The 19,918-nt window shown below is 43.3% G+C and overlaps 1 protein-coding gene across 1 annotated transcript; it reads right to left on the bottom strand.

Moving 5' to 3' along the window:
• Positions 1–1,045: 1,045 nt before the first annotated feature.
• TBL2 (transducin beta like 2) lies at positions 1,046–8,201 on the bottom strand. Its single transcript, XM_075196642.1, has 7 exons — positions 8,014–8,201; positions 7,015–7,142; positions 6,220–6,404; positions 4,670–4,818; positions 2,839–2,965; positions 1,979–2,131; positions 1,046–1,579 (listed from the first exon to the last, which is right to left on the bottom strand). The coding sequence occupies exons 1-7, from the start codon at positions 8,123–8,125 to the stop codon at positions 1,123–1,125; spliced, it is 1,311 nt and encodes a 436-aa protein (XP_075052743.1). The 5' UTR covers positions 8,126–8,201; the 3' UTR covers positions 1,046–1,122.
• Positions 8,202–19,918: the final 11,717 nt, after the last annotated feature.

The raw sequence follows: 19,918 nt of genomic DNA, 5'->3' as shown, positions 1-19,918 counted from the left end.
GGCAGTGTAATACTTTACAATAATATTGAAAAATATTGGAGGATATTGCCCACACTCGCCAGGACTGGTTTAACACACACTGCTGGCTGTAGTGCTCACATAGTGTCTGTTATAATAGGACTCTGTTGGGCTTAACCCAGGAATTAATTGCTGGGGTGAGCACTGAATTTATATTTCCCCTCCTTATAATAGTAAGATCTTTAAGAAGTGCCCCACCTTTATGGCCATGTAACCAGACACTCCTGCAATTTACTTAGGGCACTTCAGGGAATTTTGCGCTCTACTGTACCTTTAAAACAGACAAAATGCAAGGATGGGGCATTTAGCAAAAATATATACACCTTATAGCAAAATATTTTTATTCTACATCTTACAGCCTGCTTCTTCTAAACTCCATAAGATGCCTTATGCAATGCAATCAATTATTTTAACATATAAAGAACACAAACAACATTACCCGATATTAGTAACTTTCTAAAAAGACTTCAAAAAAGGTAGATTGAGTAGTTCAGTCTTCAATTAGAAATGATCACAATGGTGAAATATTTTTTCATGTGTTCCTGTCCAATGGTAGTATACAATCTTGTTAGCAATTAGCAAAATCAGTGTATTATATCTTATTGCCTGGATGACCAGCTAATGACTATATAAATATTTAATGCTAGACCTCAAAAGGTAGCAGCAGGATTAATTGCACACACAGATCTTCTGCATATGCCATGGAGTATTCATAATCTGATGCTTCAATGCAAGGGAATAAATTGGTAATATAAAAAGGTGCCAGGTCATTTGATGAGTTGTCTAATCAATTGTTACTGGCAACACTAGCTTTTTAGTTAAAACATATCAGCCTTCATAGCCCATCTGAAAAAATCATGGCATTTCTTTGATAAAGACCACATATGTGGATCCTGAAAAGATCACATTGCTCATCACTTTATAATGTATCTGCCAGGTTATAAGTCGCCATCTGGTGGCCGCAACTGGAAGGACACTAAACACGAGAAAAGGATGGAGTCAAAAGCACTGTTAAGGCACAGATAACTAAATTCCACAGAAATCTTTTAATTGGTGCAGCATGTATAATTTTCCATATAAAAACAAGGCTAAAAACAGAGTCTCTCAGTTCCTCTGTTTGCACACAGCATCTAGTGCACTTTGTGCATCTTTAATTTGTTGCTGTAGCCTGTCCTTTGTGCCCTTGTTTGTGGCTTTCTTAAACATGTCCTTCATGTCAGAGATAGCAGCTCTATATCCAGCTGTGTTATGGAAGACACGTATAGCACGATCTCCAGTGGATACCAGGAACTTATTGCTAGTATCAAAAGCAAGGTCTGAGATAACTTGTCCATGCACAGAGTGGAACTCTTCCTCAATCTCTCCTGTTTGTGCACTGTACATTGTGATATCAGACACACTTGAAATAGCAACAACACGGGCATCTGGAGACAGTGCAATACGGCAAGGCTCTTTCCCGGACCATCTGCCTGTGTACAGCAGGTAGGGGTCTTGCTGCTTCTTGTACTCAACATCCGTATTCCACAGCTTCCATGTCCCATCTTTAGACACTGTTGCCATCCTTTGGGGGAAAATAGGAATTATAAATAGTACATGTTTTGGTCAATGAATCTTTGGTCTTAATAAAACAATGTTTTCCTTCCTCCGTTTACACGTATTAGAATGCCTGTAGTGTGGGATAAGTTTTACAGCAAATCTAAGTCAGACAATCCCCGACTCTACATAGAATAGATTCCAATACAAAAGGTGCAGTAATTCCATGTTTAGAGCATCCTTTAGTACTCACTGGTCAGAAACATAATACTGATCAGAAACATAATACAGAAAGCACTAGTATCTCTATACTATTATTCTCGAATATATTGCTTATCATGATGTACATAAGAATATTGCTGAAAGTGAGGATAGTCAGAGTTACAGCTGGTTACTTTGTTCCACTGGAATGAAGAAACTGACTAACCTGCTGGAGTCATTGGAAAAAGCAAATCCACATACACCAGCGGAGTGGCCTTTCAACTCGAACGCCCGACAGACTTCACGAAAACCTCCAGACTTATTATAGCAGACCTCCCAAACCTTCACATCTGGCGTAAAGCCGCAGCTCCCAACAAACCTAAGAAAAACATGACATTTAAATTGTGTGTGGGGGGTTACGAGACAACAAACACATTTCCCTTACTTTCTTAATGCGTTTTGCACGAATAGGTTCTGTTAAACACCCTACGGAAATATTCTATCAATCCGGAGGAAAAGAAGTGTCTTAAGAACGGTCATCTTTTCTATTCTATAATATTATATCAAGGGTTTTTTCTGCCAACTCTTGTGTGGGGAATAAAAAAAATAAAATGAAATCAAACACACTGACCATTTTCTATTCTAAATCACACATTTTAATAGAATGATTAGGTAGACAAATGGATGAGACATGTGCAATACGGGTTTTATCTGTTTGCCAAGAGAGATATATTAGAAAAATACATTTTGCAAGCCCTGTAAGCCTTCTCTGTATTAAGAACATTACAATGATATAGTTTGCTGATACCCTGAAATAGTTTGTGTGAAAAAAAACAGTTCATTTTATCTGCACTAAGATTTTTAAGCGCCACAACTATTGTACACCAGCTTATTGCTTTAGTTAGCCAAACCCAATAAAATACAAAATGTTACAGGCGTGTAACCAAAAACAGAACAGTCAGTGGGCTATCACATTTGTATGAACTCTACATCTCATTTTGTGCATAGATATCCTCCCTGCCTTTTTATCTCTAAACACAGCCCTTAATTTGTAAGCAATCTGAGGAGTGACAGAGTATTCCTTACCTCCCACAAGGTGAGACACTAGCATACGCATTTGTCACTTGGTTGGTATTGATAGATGCAAGTATTTCACCCTTCAAGTCCCAAATCAAGATGCTGGTATCACTTGATGCAGTCATGATAAACTTCCCTGTAGAAAAACAAGTGAAAATAAATGTCACCATTGTAGATTAGTAAAAAAAATAAATAAATAGTGATATTTAAGAGGCAACGTAGCTCACATTTTACAGACAACTAATTTTATGGTGCATAAGCCTCTAAACAGCAGCAACAGTGTTTCCTGTGTCATGATGTAATAATGTATAGATCAAAATCTGTGCACATTAACAATACTAGTATAGCACAGAATATAAAGCAGTTGCCTAAGTTCTACTCATTACTATGTTTTGACATTTTATTAAAAACACTTATGCACTTTTTAAAAAACAAACAAAAAACTTTTCAGAATAAAGTCCATTTTAGAGTTTGCTTGTTTGTCCACTTCATCAGGAATAACCCCCCCCCCCCTCTCCTCTTTTCTTAACTCACGAAAGTAAGGTTTATATTCTTTTTCCTGTGGAAGATATGACTTTTTGGAAAATATATTTAGATCCATTTAATCATGAAAAAAAGTTTTAGTATAACATTCTACTTTTTTCATGGGTCTTATCCCTGTTCACCAGCACTACAGAATGCTCCGTGTAAAACTGATTTAATAGAGCTGCCTCTTTATTACAGTATAAAGGAATCAACTGTAGTATACATTCTCCACAGAACATATCCCACTCCTGTTAGATTGGCGAGATTTAGAAGCTGGCAAAGAACAAATTGTCCGAAGTGTGGTGATGCATCTGGAAGTTTTGGGCATCTCCTCTTCAATGGCCTAAATAAAAAGAATCTTTTGGACTAAAGCCATCAAGTGAAGTGTGAGGATACACCTATATTTACCAGGTACCTGATTTTGGGCTAAAACCGGAAGACTTGATAAATAGGTGACAACAGTATATAACAAATGTATTTGATAGCCAAGGTTTGTATAGCCAGGTTGTGGATGGCTCCTTGAAGTCCAAATATTCGAGATTGGATTAAATTAATCAATGAAACAGTGGGGCATGTAATATTTGTATAACTTGTAGAAAATTTATTTAAAATTTGACAGCATCTGGAACAAATGGACCAATTCTCCTTATGCCTTGAGATCAATGGTGAGACCTAGCCTACTATAGTAGGCCCGCAGACACCCATGTTACCATATGTCAATAATGTTTCTGTATTGTAAAATATTTGTTTATATATTGTAAATGTGATGTTTTCTGTGATCTATCGGTTATTGATATTTTTGGAAACGTATGAAGGATCGTTTGCATTTCCAATATGTGTAATCTGTGATAGGCGATGCATGCTTGTTTTCTTTTTCCTTTCAAATTCTTGCAATAAAACAATAAAAAATAAATTAAAAAAAAAGGATGAAATGTAATGCAGGAGACCAGGATTGTCCTGTGCTGCCCCCTGCAGGGCAGAGTACTTGTGATGTCATTGCAGGGACACAAAAGGATTTTATATTTAAACAAGGAAGAAACACATATTGTTCCCTTTCAACACTACATGCCGCAAGCAACGTGCCAGATCCGAAAGACATAGTCCCATATACCATCCACAGGATACTTTAAAACAGCAGTAGAGCAAACCGCCATCGAACTGCAACTTTAACACATTGTTTGGTCAGCAAGTGGTTAAGTAGAAAATTTTAGTATATTTTAAAGACATGTTTTGTTTGGGGATGAGAAGTCAGTTTGAAGCAAAACATAGTAAGACACCATTCATTTTTTCAGCTGACATGGCCATCAATACACACCTGTTTCTGCTATTCCAATGTTAATGATGGAGGCTTTATGTTTCTTCTGGAAGTCACCATGGGCAGCGGAGAAGATGAAAGTGTCTTCTTTCTTGGTCATTTTAAATACCCTGATTGTCTCTCCGTTTGCCAAACAAACTATAAAAGCTCTTACGATTAAAAAAAGTAAGAACAACAAAATGTAAGAAGTAGTAAATACTGTGCTGGAATAGTCAATAACCATATATTAGAAAGGCACAGTGCTCAAAGTAAAAAACTGTTCATTGTTTGTACAGGGTCCATAGGGATGTTTGTTTCATAACTACTGATTTGCCAAAATCCTTGCAAGCACTTTCAAAACGTGCATACTTACATTTATACCTGCATTACATAGATTACAGCAAGATGGTCTTCTGCATATAAACCATGCTAACGTAGCTACTACTCTATATAACGTAGTGATCACATTAAGGAGCACACTATATTACCAGAGCTCACATGTTCCAGAAATCTTTTATTTCATGTACCAGAGTGGTGATAGACTGATTTACTACTGCAAGGGCTTTTGTTTTATATATATTTTTGTAAACACAAAAAAGCATCTACTGTAGAAACCATGGCAATTACAGTTTTTCCAGGTACTATACCTGGACAATAGAATTCTTTAATGCATTCTTGATAACACTGGAGGTTACGTCCATCAAAGGGCTATTCACCAGGAGATAGTCTAAATTAAGCAATATACAGCGCCTAAAAATGCCAAAATAGCCCTGTATCCAAATACTTTATTCAGCACATTAAAAGACAGGAAAAAAAAAAAAATCAGAATATATACTTTTTTGTTACCTATTTTGTTAAAATTTCAGGCAACAGTATTGCTTCAGACTTTTTTTTCCTCTTTGGATGCCTTGCTGACAGCAAAACTGTTTGTTAACATTGGCTGAAGTGTGTTGAAGAACCAACGCCTGTGGTTTAATTCCTATTAAAGTCTAGCGTTATTAGAAGCCTTCAGGGTCAGGTCGGAGTCAGATCATTACGGCTAGTCTCCATGAGACTGCCACCAACCATTTTCAAAACAATCAATTAAAAGTAACTAAAATATATAGGTTTTACCTGCGGTGTTCTCCTCAGAAAACTTTGCCAGCCAGGTGGCATTAAGTAGCAAGGTGGGGGGCAGCGTAATACTTTGCAGTAATATTGAAAACTGTTGGATGTTATTGCCCACTCCTGCCAGGACTGGTCAGGCTGGTGGTCAGTGGTCTAACACACACTGCTGGCTGTACTGCTCACAAAGTGCCTCTTCTAATAGGAGAAACAATGATTAATTCTATTATAAAAAGCCTCTATTGGGCTCGAAGAGCCGGGTGACAAGTAAAAACAGCCGGGTGCAGCACCCGAGAAATAGGTGCTGGGGAGAACACTGACCTGGGATTCATTATATGGCCTATATCTTACTTTATACATATCAACGTCTTTTTAGCGTCCACAAAAATATAGTTATTACTGTCTACCACAATTATCGGTACATGCATAAAAGTGGACTAGGAAGTAAAGTCCCATCATCACATTACCTGCAGTCAGGACTAAACCGGACATGTGTGGCATGGTCAAACTCCATATTGGCTCTCATACAGTGGTGCTCACGTTCAAGGAAGTCCTTGGTACTCCATATTCTGACAGTTCTGTCATCAGAACACGAAGCCAAGTATTTACCATTACTGCTGAAATCCAAACATGTCACATTCCCACTGTGAGCCTGGAGGAGACATACAAACATTAACAATTCAATTATTAATTAAGCACACGCTTAGATAGGGATCTGAGTGGGTAAATTACAATACACTCCCATTATCCTGGGAACTGATGTTTTAATACAGCTAGGATACAATGTATTTACAAAGCAAAAATCATCCTAGATAAGAACTTAGGAGTCTATTAATGAAAGGGAGAAGCCCTATTGTGGAAAAATGTGGTGTTTTTGCCGGCCATAGAAATCATTATTGCAATACCTCATACATCAGGAGAGGTTACCGTCAGAGATAACACTGATCACCAGTGACCTCGACTGCGGTACATTAATACCAAGAAAGGCTTTCCTTATTTAAGGGTATCTGTTCCGTTAACGTCACATCAGGATACATTCTTTTTATACTGGGAGTTGTATGTCGCACTTATTAATGTGGTTTTAGAAATTTAACATATGTTAATGATGTACTTGCAGTCTGTAAATGTTTTACAATAAACAATATATTTTCATTTAGCATGTTTGTATTTATAGGTTCAGTAAAATGAGCTTTACTCCAGTATATGTGTTTATATGACGTGAAATACAGAACAAAACTATTTTTAAGTATTAATGAGAGTACCTTGAGGGCAGATGCAAGGAGGGGGTGGGTGAAGGTGTGTTGCTGAATCTTTTCTTTACGCAGTTTTTGCTGTTTCTGTTTCTTTGTAGGCTGCTTCTCTGGAACAGCTTGTCCATTTGCTATCTGAGCTGTAAAGGCAGCAGGTAATATAGAGTGACAAATATAATAGAGTAATTGTATAAAAACCAATGCTATACGACAAAGCAATTTGTCAAATACATAATAGTTATCATAATTATATAGATTGTAAGCTTGCATGCAGGGCCCGCTTACCTCTGTCTGCATGTATTCCCCAGTATTGTTTCAATGTTTGTTCTTAATTGTAAAGCACTACGGAATTGGCTAGTGCTATATAAATAAATGAGAATTATAAACCCCTCCACTTTAATTGTGATCCTGCACACTACCCATATAACTCAGTATATATGTCTAAGGGATAGCAATTATTCGCAATATACACGGTACAAGGTACAATGTATTAGATGTTTTATGCTTTTAGACTGCATACCCTGCCACTGTTACAGTGCTTAAAAAAAGCACAGGGGACCCCTCTTTAGTTGCACTGCACAGGGTGACCCTTCCTTTGAAAACTTCAGTTTATTATGTACATGGTCAGCTGCAGAGCGGATTTGCATTGCACACAACTACAGATGTAATTTGTACTATACAGAGCATGCCTCCTACATTGGAAGTAGTGTACACAGAACTACATCCCGGTGCATGGCTGCACTGTACACATCAGTGTACTTTACACTGCAAATGACACACTGTTCCACATGTCCTACTATGTGCATACAGTGAAGGACACACACACACACACACACACACACACACACACACACACACACACACACACACACACACACGTACTGTGTGCTATCAGCTCTCTACCCAGTATTACCCACCCCTTTATACGTCTACAGTCAGTACTCATTCACTACAGTGTCTCTTACACCTCTCCATCACATCCAGTAGTACGGCCACCCCGCTGACACTCACCGCTCGGCTCCGTTTCGCTGCCCTCTCTCGTCTTTTTGCCCCATACTGGGAGCAGCAGCAGGACAAGTCCCCCCAGCAGCACAGAGAGCAGGACCAGCGCCACCACCTCCATGTCGGCGACTCACTCGGCCACGTCACATCTAGCGGGAGCGCGCACCGAGCTGGGCTCTTACACCCCCCTTTACAAAAACTTTATTTACATGACGGACACCGGTACACTAGCAGCAGCCCTTCTAGTGGGCGCATGGATCGGGCTCCCATCAAGTAAACATATAAACAGAACAGTCACAGCCATGTGACCTAACGTTTACTAAGTCATAAAGTAGTCTAGTTATAGGATCCTATTTTCACTTGTCCTGTAATTATGTCTAATTGGAGTTTACACTATGAGAAACTAAGTATTGTGAGTTAAATATTTTATGTAAATAAAATAGGACTGTTCTGGGAAAACGGTGGTGGGCTGGCTTGGTGATTGTCCTCCAGGCCAATTTATCACCATTACTTAAAGGCCACTAAACTCCCACCAGCTGAACCCCATTATAGTGATATACTACAGTTGCTGTCAGCGTGGGCTGTGCTTAGTTGTTATTGTGGTGCCGACCCATCCCAGCAACGGGTCAATATATATCGCTAGGGCATTACGCATACTTACCAACTCTCCCTGAATGTCAGGGAGACTCCCTGAAATAGGGGTGATCTCCCTCACTCCCTGAAGAGTCTGGGATTCTACCTGATGCAGAGCCAGTACAAGACATGGTTGGCTTCACCATCTGTGGCAGGATGACACTGTTCAGAAATTGTGTCCTATGTCCATGTATTGATGCCTATGGAGGTGGCCATTTTCATGGAGACCAAGATTTAATCAAAGACTGACTGGTAAGACAACAGGACTTCAGTAATGGAGACAGAAATGTAAAAGAAATGCATCTCTGGGAGACCTCCCTGGCTCCCGGGAGAGCAGGGCAACCTCTCGGTTCTCGCCCCTGCAATAGATAAGTGGTGGGGGTGGGGCTTAATGGTGCAAATATCGCGTCATCTTAGCCCAGCCTCCTACTGTAATTGGCCAAAATTGTGACAATTGTTTGGGGGCGGGGCCAAAATTATGCGATTCGTCAAGCCCCACCCCGCACAAACCACCTCCCACGGGATCTCCCTGAAGCAAACGAGGAAAAGTTGGCAAGTATGCCATTACGTTGCCTGGGAACCAGCCAGTGTTCTTGTACGAAAGGGGTTTATTTATTAAACTGCGATCATTCATTAACATGGAGATACAAAGCAGTTCTCCTTGAAATGGCCATCACACAATTTATGAAGATTTTATGGCAGAAGAAATGAAAGATTTCTCCTGCCATAACCCATTTAACGTTTCCTAATCCAGACCCCATATATCATACTTGCTTACTTTCTCAGAATTTCTGGAAGGCTCTTGAATTTCGGGAAATCCTCTTGGAAGAGTAGGCATCCTCCCAGAAGTGATGAACTCGGGGCATAATGATGCCATTGTGCATCACTAAGCCCCGCCCCTGCTAAGAAATGGCATGAATTTTGGCTTTTCCTAGCAGGGGGTGGGCTACGATAACGCAATGGCATCACCACACCCCCTCCCTACCTGTTACATGACTTCTCCGGGAGATCCTGGAAGAGAAGTCATGTGACAGATGGGAGGGGGTGTGGTGATGCCATTGCGTTATCGTAGTTTCAGAAGTGAGCAAGTATGCCATATATATCAGTATGGGACTGCAACGTTCTGTAATGTATTAAGCTGCCAAAAGCTCTGCTTTTCGCAGCAAGGAAATGCCATCTCAGGACGTAGTTACCTGTCATTTGCAATGGGGTCCAGGAATTCCCTCCTGCTTTACTGAATCAGTCACTCGCATAGCACTTTCTCCATTCGCCGACAACCTTAAGTTGCCAGTGAATAGCAAAATATCTTCATGCTGGTAAGGGGGACCTTGCTGGGGCTCCCAGAGCAGTTCCTGCATGATAAATTACATTACTGTAATTACTGTCACCAGGGCCGCCGAGAGGGGGGGGGAGCGGGTACAGTTTACCCGGGCCCGACCATGCCAGGGGGCCCGGGCCGGGCCCTCGCTGCTAATTTAAATTTTTTTTACTTTTTTTTTTATTTTTCTCTTTTGCTTTTTTTTTTTTTTTACTTTTTTTTTTTTTTTTTTCCGCGGGGGGGGGGGTTGGGGGGTCTTGGGTTTCTTGGGAGCTGGAAGAAAAAAACCCCAAAAAAAAGCCATTACTCACGTGATCGCGCGGCGCAGTGTCCCTCCTCTCCTCCATTCACACTGACTGCCGGGCTCGACGTCATCAAGTCACGCCCGTCAGTCAGTGAGGAGCGCCGCAGCCAGCAGGAAGAAAGAAGACAGAAGAGGAGACAGAAGAGCAGAAAAAAATAAAGAAAGAAGTTGACAAAAGGTAAGTAAAGAAGCGGAGAGGCAAGGGGAGGAAAACAGAGAGGGACAGTACTATAAAGAAAGGGGAGAGAGAAACAGAGGAGGAAAAAAAAGTGGGCGAGAGGAACAGAGGAGGAAAAAAAGGAGAGAGCCACAGGGGAATAAAAAAAAATTGGGGAGAGAGGAACAGAGGAGGGAAAAAAAGTGGGAGAGAGGAACAGAGGAATAAAAAAAGTGGGAGAGAGGAACAGAGGAGGAAAAAAAGTGGGAGAGAGGCACAAAGTAAAAAAGAAGGGGGAAAAACAGCATGGAGGTCGCAGTGTGAGCATAAGGGGGTACAGTGTAGTTGTGATGAAGGGGCACAGTATTGTGTGTGTGATGGCACAGGGGGCTTGTTGCAATGTAGTGTGTGTGCGGTAGGTGGTGGCTAATTAATGGGCGCTATTTTGTTTGTAGGGTGATGGTAAGGCAATTTAATAGTGGGGACTATTAATTTAAGATGGGGTGGTTTGGGGGCTATTGAATCTTGGGGTGAGTTTAGGGAGAATGAGGTCTATTTATTAAATGTGACTATGAATTATTTAATGGCAGTGATGGTTGCGGGAAATAGGTATTGCTGGGGCTGTTTGCAGGAAGGGAAATTTATTAAATGTGAATAGTATTATTTTAATGTTGGGGCTGGAGGAAGGCCTAATTATTAATCGTGGGTGCTATTGATTTAACGCCGGGGCTGGCTGTAATTTTCTAAATGTAGCCATTTTTTTTTCAAAATAGGTCCTTCAACATTTCTGGATCCGGACAAGCTACAACTAAAGAAAGCAGCAGCCACAGGTGGAGAAAGTGAGAAGAACAGGTAGGAGAGAGCAGCACAGTGTGTGAAATGTTGTGATTCTAGTAGGGACAATGGCAATTTTTGGTGAATGTTGTGCCCAATGTAAGGTGTGGGCCAAGACTGAACTGTTTGTGTACACACTGCATTGTTTGTATTCTACACTGTGGTGGTAGATGTCCTGAAAGTCAGGAGTGCTTGAACATATGTGACGCTCCGGCGAATTGAGAGCCTAGTGGTTTTGATGTTAGCCACGCCCCAATGGCACGTTTGCCACGCCCCCAAATGCATGACCACACCTCCCCAAAATTTTGCACCACCGTTTGGCTAGCTACGCCCCTGAATGTATGACCATACACCTAAAAAATTTTGCGCCGCCGTAAGGCGACGCAAAAATTTTTTGGGGCTTACTTGACTATGAGGGGGGGCCCCATGAATTTGTTGTACCCGGGCCCTGAATTCTTCTTGGCAGCCCTGACTGTCACCACACAGTTTTACTAAGTAGACACCTTAGTATGCTGAGCTATAACCTTTTTTGTAAGATTTGCAGACATGTATAATGATGCAGCTTTACACAGTAGCCGCTGACCTGTCTATCTGAAAGTAAGAGATTAGCGGAAGAGACGAGAACCGCCTTTATCAGCAATAATTTGGAGTAAGTTTTCTGTATAACATTTTCAGTTTTTACATCATATTAGAGGAATTTTACCCGACTCCTCCTTATAACACTTTATTAAAGTATTTTCATTGTTTGTCAATAAGCATTGTCTAAGCGATTTATGTGTTTTCAAAGCACAAGCAATTTATTTAGCAAAAGCAAAAAGGTTTAGCAGTTCAATAAACAAGTACAATACAGCCGATACCAAATACATACATACATACGCCGCGCTCAGCTGCGCTCCACTGGTACCAGCTACAGTCCTTCAGTACAGAAGACTGTGGTCAGAGATGACTGTTTTGCTGGTCCCAGGGAGCTGTATATATACACTCAGTGATACAGAGAAAACAATAGAGATAATGTGGCTTGTGACTGCCCCTGACATGTCTGACCCTAGAGCTCCAATACTCAAAATACTTAAGCACATTCGCCAACTCACGCAGCCAGTTCTTACACTGATCTGACTCCGTTGGCCCTGCCACCAAAAAATCATGCACCACTGATTTTGCATCCTGTGCTTCATTCAAAACACCACTGCAAAAAGAAGATAAAGGCAAACCCTTGTCTATGAAATAATACCCATCAGACTGACAAACCCATCAATCTAAAGCTGTCAGGGTGCAGCGGTAACATTCAAAAGACAGACTCTAATTTTGCCATAAGGGCCCCTTTTCCATGCTTTTTATCCATTTTTACAGCCCTGACAAAGGATTGATATTGGACCGAACACTTCGTCCTGTTCAGAGCATCGATAACCGATGCCCCTGCCATGTAAGATAAGTGATGGATCAGCCTAAAATTTTCTGCTGCCTTCTTAGGAACCAGCCCCAGAGGTAAAACGACTAAATTCTAAATAGGGGGCTCCTGGAACGGGCCAGCCATTCGGTCCAATATCGGCTCCTTGACAATCTTATCCCTGACTATTGCAGATTGCATGTTAATTGACTTCAAATTCCTGTGAATCCCCCCTTCCCCCTCATGGGGGGATGCTTCGTGTAAGAGAAATCCTAAAACCTTCCATAAAAAACCTGCTTCTTCCCTTTTTGGATACCTAGCCAGCCACTCTAGCATCCTGCTCACCTTTACTGGCCTCCCTGCTCCAAACCTTATCGCTGCACCATTCCTTTCCACTGATGAACCACTGTGATCTTAGCCAAATATGTATCCCGTACTCTGAAACTTATGGGCCTTTACTCTTGTGATTTCAATCTAAAAGCCTCATCATATTTCCACCATACTGACCCCCCAGTATTCTCTTTAAACTGAATTAATAAAGTTTGTGTGCTTTAGCATACACATTGCACTGCCTGAGAATGCCGCCATGTAACAACCAGAGTACACAAACATCGTTTCTCTGTACGAACAAACTTTCTTTCTGCGACTCCACCTGCACAAGTCTCTTTCTTACTGCATCCACCCTGGGGCCCACTAGTTTCTTCATTATCCTATTAGCTCTTACAACGCGACGCTGCTCTTTCAACGACTTATACATCTGCTCCTTCTCCGACTCGGATGAACTATCGTCACCTGAACTGTAACCTACATCCTCTCGATCCTTATAAAGATCCCTAACCTTAATATATGCATAACCTACACCCTTCTCATCAATTGTACATTACAATTTTACATAACTGTTAGGAACCCCTCCAGCCGGCACAACACAACCCGGAATCTACTCTGCCAGTCAGGTGTTCACTGGAGCCCCTGATGGTGGGGACAGACTGGGCCGCAGACTGACAGAGGGTCGTGAAGTGCGTACCAGCTGGGGAGAACCCAGGCAAGAGGAGTCAGGTCCACGCAGAGGTCAAGGGCCGGCAGCAGACAACAGTATCGATGAACAAGCTGAGGTCAGGGGTCACAGGCAAATAGCAGAACAGGTAAACAGGTCAAAGATCAGGGTCACAGGAAACACGAGCAAGGTCCAAATCAAAGCCAAGGGTCATACACGGGGAGTCAAATAGAGATATCAGGATACAGGACAGGAACTAGCAGGTTAGCAGACTGGAACACAGGAGCTATAACCAGCAATGAGGCAGCAGACCTCATTGCCTTAAATACCAGTGGCCACCAATCAGAGCCTAGCTCTGAATTAGACACAGCCCCCAGCATAATTAATAGGCTGCATTAATTAGCCCACAGGCTAGGACATATGGTGAGCGCTGCGCCCGGCTTCCTCTCATTGCCGGGACGCAGCGCTGAAGCGTCTTCTCGTTGCCCCGGCAACGGCCGGGTCAGGGCCGGAAGTGACGTCCCGGTCGCCATAGCGACGGCCGGGACGCAGGTGAGTGAGTCGCGGCGGCTGGGCACCGCCGCGGCTCGTAACAGTACCCCCCCCTTGAGGAGGGGTCGAGGGACCCCGACATCCAGGTTTTCTTGGGAACCTCCTGAAGAATTCCCTCAATTGTTTAGGGGCATGGAGTTGTCTTCGCTGAACCCAAGATCGCTCTTCTAACCCGCGGTTCCTCCACTGCACCAGGAAGTGCACCTGTCCTTGCACTTTTTTGGAATCTAAAATCCTTTGAACCACATATCTTAGTGGCTTACTCGAACTTCCCCCAGGCACAGTTGAGGATTGGCTAGGATACAATACCGGCTTCAACAATGAACAATGAAATGTGTTCGGAATTTTTAGTGAACTAGAAATCTTCAATCTAAAAGCTACCGGATTGATCTGTTTGGTAATCATGAACGGCCCAATAAATTTAGGCCCTAGTTTTTTACAAGGCTGTCTGAGCCTAAGATTTCTAGTTGATAGCCATACTTTCTGGCCCACTTTGAATGGGCAGGTGGTACGGTGGCGATCCGAAAATTTTTTGGCCGACAATGAGGATTTTTTCAAGGAGGACTGAACTTTCCCCCAAATTACTTTCAGATCAGCAACTGTGGAATGAATCTCCGGAATACCAGCAGATTTGAGAGAGTACAGAGAATTAGACCTGGGATGGAAACCGAAGTTACAGTAGAACGGGGAAGTTTGAGTAGATGAGTGAGATGAGTTATTGTAGGCAAACTCTGCCCAAGGCAGCAAAGATGACCAGTTGTCATGGAATTCTGAGGAATAACATCGGAGGAACTGTTCAAGTGCTTGGTTAACCCTTTCAGTTTGCCCGTTAGACTGAGGGTGGTATGCAGATGACAGACTGATCCGGATTCCGAGGAGGGTGCAGAAGGATTTCCAGAATTGTGCTATGAATTGTGAACCACGATCAGAAACAATATCGGAAGGAAGTCCATGGAGCCAGAAAACATGTTGTATGAAGAGAATGGCCAGATCTCGAGCTGTAGGAAGCCTGGTTAATGGGATGAAATGTGCCATTTTACTGAAACGGTCCACCACAACCCAAATAGTATTATGTCCTGCAGAAGGTGGCAAATCAACAATAAAATCCATGGACAAATGTGTCCAAGGTTTTGCAGGAATGGGCAATGGAAGCAATTGACCCACCGGGCGAGTCCTGGGGACTTTGTTCCTGGCACAAATTTCACACGAGAGGACATGACTCTTGACGTCAGCGGACAAGGATGGCCACCAGACCGTACGGGAAAGGATCTCCAGCGTCTTATAAACTCCAGGGTGTCCAGCAGACCTACTATTATGCGCCTCTGCAAGAACCGCCTTCCTTAGATGGACTGGAACAAAAAGACGTTGTTCCGGAGTAGTATCAGGGGCTAATTTCTGGAATCTCTGAAGTGTGATACTCAGATCTTGGGTTAATCCAACATGGATTATGGAAGGAGGAATAATAGGCTCTGGGTTCGAAACTGGAACGTGGTGTGCCAAGAAACTTCTGGACAGAGCATCTGCCCGGACATTTTTGGAACCCGGTCGATAGGTGATCAGGAAATTAAACCGGGTAAAGAATAACGACCAACGGGCCTGTCTGGGATTTAGACGTTTGGCCGATTGTATATATTGCAAGTTCTTGTGGTCGGTAATGACAGAGATCTGATGTGGAGCACCCTCCAGCCAATGTCGCCACTCCTCGAAGGCCCATTTGATTGCCAACAGTTCCCTATTCCCGACATCATAGTTGGCTTCTGCTGAAGAGAACTGGCGGGAGAAATAGGCACACGGGTGTAGACGATCAGTATGAGGGTCCTTCTGTGATAGTATAGCCCCAGCACCGACGTCAGAGGCGTCGACCTCAAGAACAAATGATTTAGCTGGATCCGGGTGTCTAAGGACCTGAGCAGAGACAAAGGCTTTTTTCAGGCTTTCGAATGAGGCTACTGCTTGAGGCGACCAATTAGTTGGATCCATTCCTTTACGGGTTAGGGCGACAATGGGAGCCACGATGTCCGCAAAACCTGGAATGAACCTTCTATAATAATTGGAGAAGCCCAGAAACCTCTGCACCGCCTTAAGGTTGTTTGGTTGCACCCAATCTAGAATAGCCTGAACCTTAGTTGGATCCATGGAGAATCCCTCAGAAGAGATTATGTAACCTAAAAAGGATACTTTCTGCACCTCGAACTCACACTTTTCTAGTTTGGCGTAAAGGTGGTTCTCTCGCAGTCTTCGTAGAACTTGTTTAACGTGATTCTGATGTACAGACAGAGATCTGGAATAGATGAGGATATCATCTAAATAGACGACCACGAAACTACCAAGAAAGTCCCGAAGAACCTCATTGATTAAGTCCTGGAATACTGCAGGTGCATTGCTAAGACCAAACGGCATAACCAAGTATTCATAATGGCCAGAGTGCGTATTGAATGCCGTCTTCCACTCGTCTCCCTCCTTGATACGGATGAGGTTATACGCTCCACGAAGATCGATTTTTGAGAAGACAGTAGCACCTCTCAGCTGATCAAATAATACGGAGATGAGCGGAAGGGGATAGGTATTCTTGATTGTAATAAGATTCAATCCCCGGTAATCAATACAGGGTCTGTCACTCACCGGACCGTGAGTGCCTCTTCCCGGACATTTAGGAACCGTGGTCGTCCACCATCCTGAGGGCCTGCGCATGCGCAGCCCTTTTCTATACTTCAGTGTATACCCCTTTAACTCAATTGGCAGATCAGGCAACCTCCCTATATTAAGCACCTGTGGTCAACACCACGTGGCCTCATCTTGGAGTCTCATTCCTCATGAGTCTCTGAAGGTGTTCCTGTATTACTCGTGTATTCAGCGCTGCTGATTCCTGTGGTTTCCAAACCACTTCTACTATTGTGGTTCCATACCACTCCTACCATCAACTGTATCATCATGACTGTTTGCTGATTCCTATCCGCTGCCTCCGTGCACTACAGTCTTCTAAACCACTTCTACGTTATTTTACATCTATGTGACTGTTTGCTCATTGCTATCCGTTGCCTCCGTGCACTACAGTCTCCTGCTGGCAACTCGCCTGTGTTCAACATCGTGACTGCCAGCTGATTACTATCCGCTGCCTCCATGCACTACAGTCTCCTGCTTGCAGCTCGCCTGTGTTCATCATCGTGACTGCCAGCTGAATACTATCCGCTGCCTCCGTGCACTACAGTCTCCTGCTTTCAACTCGCCTGTGTTCAACATCGTGACTGCCAGCTGATTACTACCCGCTGCCTCCGTGCACTACAGTCTCATCTCATCTTTGCTGTGACTTCCTCGAGCCTGCCGCTTTCATTACCATCTGCTACGCTTCATGATCAACAGCTCCTGCCCTGCGCTGCACTCCTGTTTCCCATCGCTGTTGGTTCCTGTGGTTGCTACTGGTTACCTCCGTGTGCCGCTGAGTCTTGCTGCTGTGGTCAGCGCTATCCTCCATCTCCTGCTGATCCACTCTCCACGCCTTCACGTGTTCCCAGGGCTGCCAAGAAGAATTCAGGGCCCGGGTACAACAAATTCATGGGGCCCCCCCTCATAGTCAAGTAAGCCCCAAAAAATTTTTGCGTCGCCTTACGGCGGCGCAAAATTTTTTAGGTGTATGGTCATACATTCAGGGGCGTAGCTAGCCAAACGGTGGTGCAAAATTTTGGGGAGGTGTGGTCATGCATTTGGGGGCGTGGCAAACGTGCCATTGGGGCGTGGCTAACATCAAAACCACTAGGCTCTCAATTCGCCGGAGCGTCACATATGTTCAAGCACTCCTGACTTTCAGGACATCTACCACCACAGTGTAGAATACAAACAATGCAGTGTGTACACAAACAGTTCAGTCTTGGCCCACACCTTACATTGGGCACAACATTCACCAAAAATTGCCATTGTCCCTACTAGAATCACAACATTTCACACACTGTGCTGCTCTCTCCTACCTGTTCTTCTCACTTTCTCCACCTGTGGCTGCTGCTTTCTTTAGTTGTAGCTTGTCCGGATCCAGAAATGTTGAAGGACCTATTTTGAAAAAAAAATGGCTACATTTAGAAAATTACAGCCAGCCCCGGCGTTAAATCAATAGCACCCACGATTAATAATTAGGCCTTCCTCCAGCCCCAACATTAAAATAATACTATTCACATTTAATAAATTTCCCTTCCTGCAAACAGCCCCAGCAATACCTATTTCCCGCAACCATCACTGCCATTAAATAATTCATAGTCACATTTAATAAATAGACCTCATTCTCCCTAAACTCACCCCAAGATTCAATAGCCCCCAAACCACCCCATCTTAAATTAATAGTCCCCACTATTAAATTGCCTTACCATCACCCTACAAACAAAATAGCGCCCATTAATTAGCCACCACCTACCGCACACACACTACATTGCAACAAGCCCCCTGTGCCATCACACACACAATACTGTGCCCCTTCATCACAACTACACTGTACCCCCTTATGCTCACACTGCGACCTCCATGCTGTTTTTCCCCCTTCTTTTTTACTTTGTGCCTCTCTCCCACTTTTTTTCCTCCTCTGTTCCTCTCTCCCACTTTTTTTATTCCTCTGTTCCTCTCTCCCACTTTTTTTCCCTCCTCTGTTCCTCTCTCCCCAATTTTTTTTTATTCCCCTGTGGCTCTCTCCTTTTTTTCCTCCTCTGTTCCTCTCGCCCACTTTTTTTTCCTCCTCTGTTTCTCTCTCCCCTTTCTTTATAGTACTGTCCCTCTCTGTTTTCCTCCCCTTGCCTCTCCGCTTCTTTACTTACCTTTTGTCAACTTCTTTCTTTATTTTTTTCTGCTCTTCTGTCTCCTCTTCTGTCTTCTTTCTTCCTGCTGGCTGCGGCGCTCCTCACTGACTGACGGGCGTGACTTGATGACGTCGAGCCCGGCAGTCAGTGTGAATGGAGGAGAGGAGGGACACTGCGCCGCGCGATCACGTGAGTAATGGCTTTTTTTTGGGGTTTTTTTCTTCCAGCTCCCAAGAAACCCAAGACCCCCCAACCCCCCCCCGCGGAAAAAAAAAAAAAAAAAAGTAAAAAAAAAAAAAAAGCAAAAGAGAAAAATAAAAAAAAAAGTAAAAAAAATTTAAATTAGCAGCGAGGGCCCGGCCCGGGCCCCCTGGCATGGTCGGGCCCGGGTAAACTGTACCCGCTCCCCCCCCCTCTCGGCGGCCCTGCGTGTTCCACTGGTCTCTACCCTCCTGTCAGCATTTGATTTGTATCTCATCTACTACCCTCTGCTGGATCATCTCCATTCTCCGGGGTCTCCTATGAGTCCAGTTCCACGTGTTGCTGACTCCTGTGAATTCGTGTCCCTGTTGGTCTACTCACCTGTGCGCTGCACCTGCTAGACCGCTGCCTCACCTATCCAGGGACTTCCTATCCAGGCGGCCTCCCGCCGCTCAGGTACCGCTGCTATCTCATCTGACTGCTACTGCTGAACCACGGTATGCATACTTCTCATTGACTGTGCTGTGTATTGCATATCTTGCTGGACTGTGTTTGGTTCTCTCTGGAGTCTGCTATCCGCTGAGTCTATTGCCATCATTGACTGTGTTATAATTGTGCTGGACTACTTCAAGAGACTTTCTAGATTGCAGACCTGCTCAGTCATTTATATCCATATATATATATATCTATATTGTGCATATTACTATGGATCGTGTATAAGGTGCCTGTGTATATCCTGTGTTGCAGTCTTCCCCTGTG

Source organism: Mixophyes fleayi, chromosome 2, assembly GCF_038048845.1.
Source record: "Mixophyes fleayi isolate aMixFle1 chromosome 2, aMixFle1.hap1, whole genome shotgun sequence".
Lineage (NCBI taxonomy): Eukaryota > Metazoa > Chordata > Amphibia > Anura > Limnodynastidae > Mixophyes > Mixophyes fleayi.
Note: the sequence above shows the minus strand (reverse complement) of the source record. Positions and strands in the feature narration are given on the sequence as shown.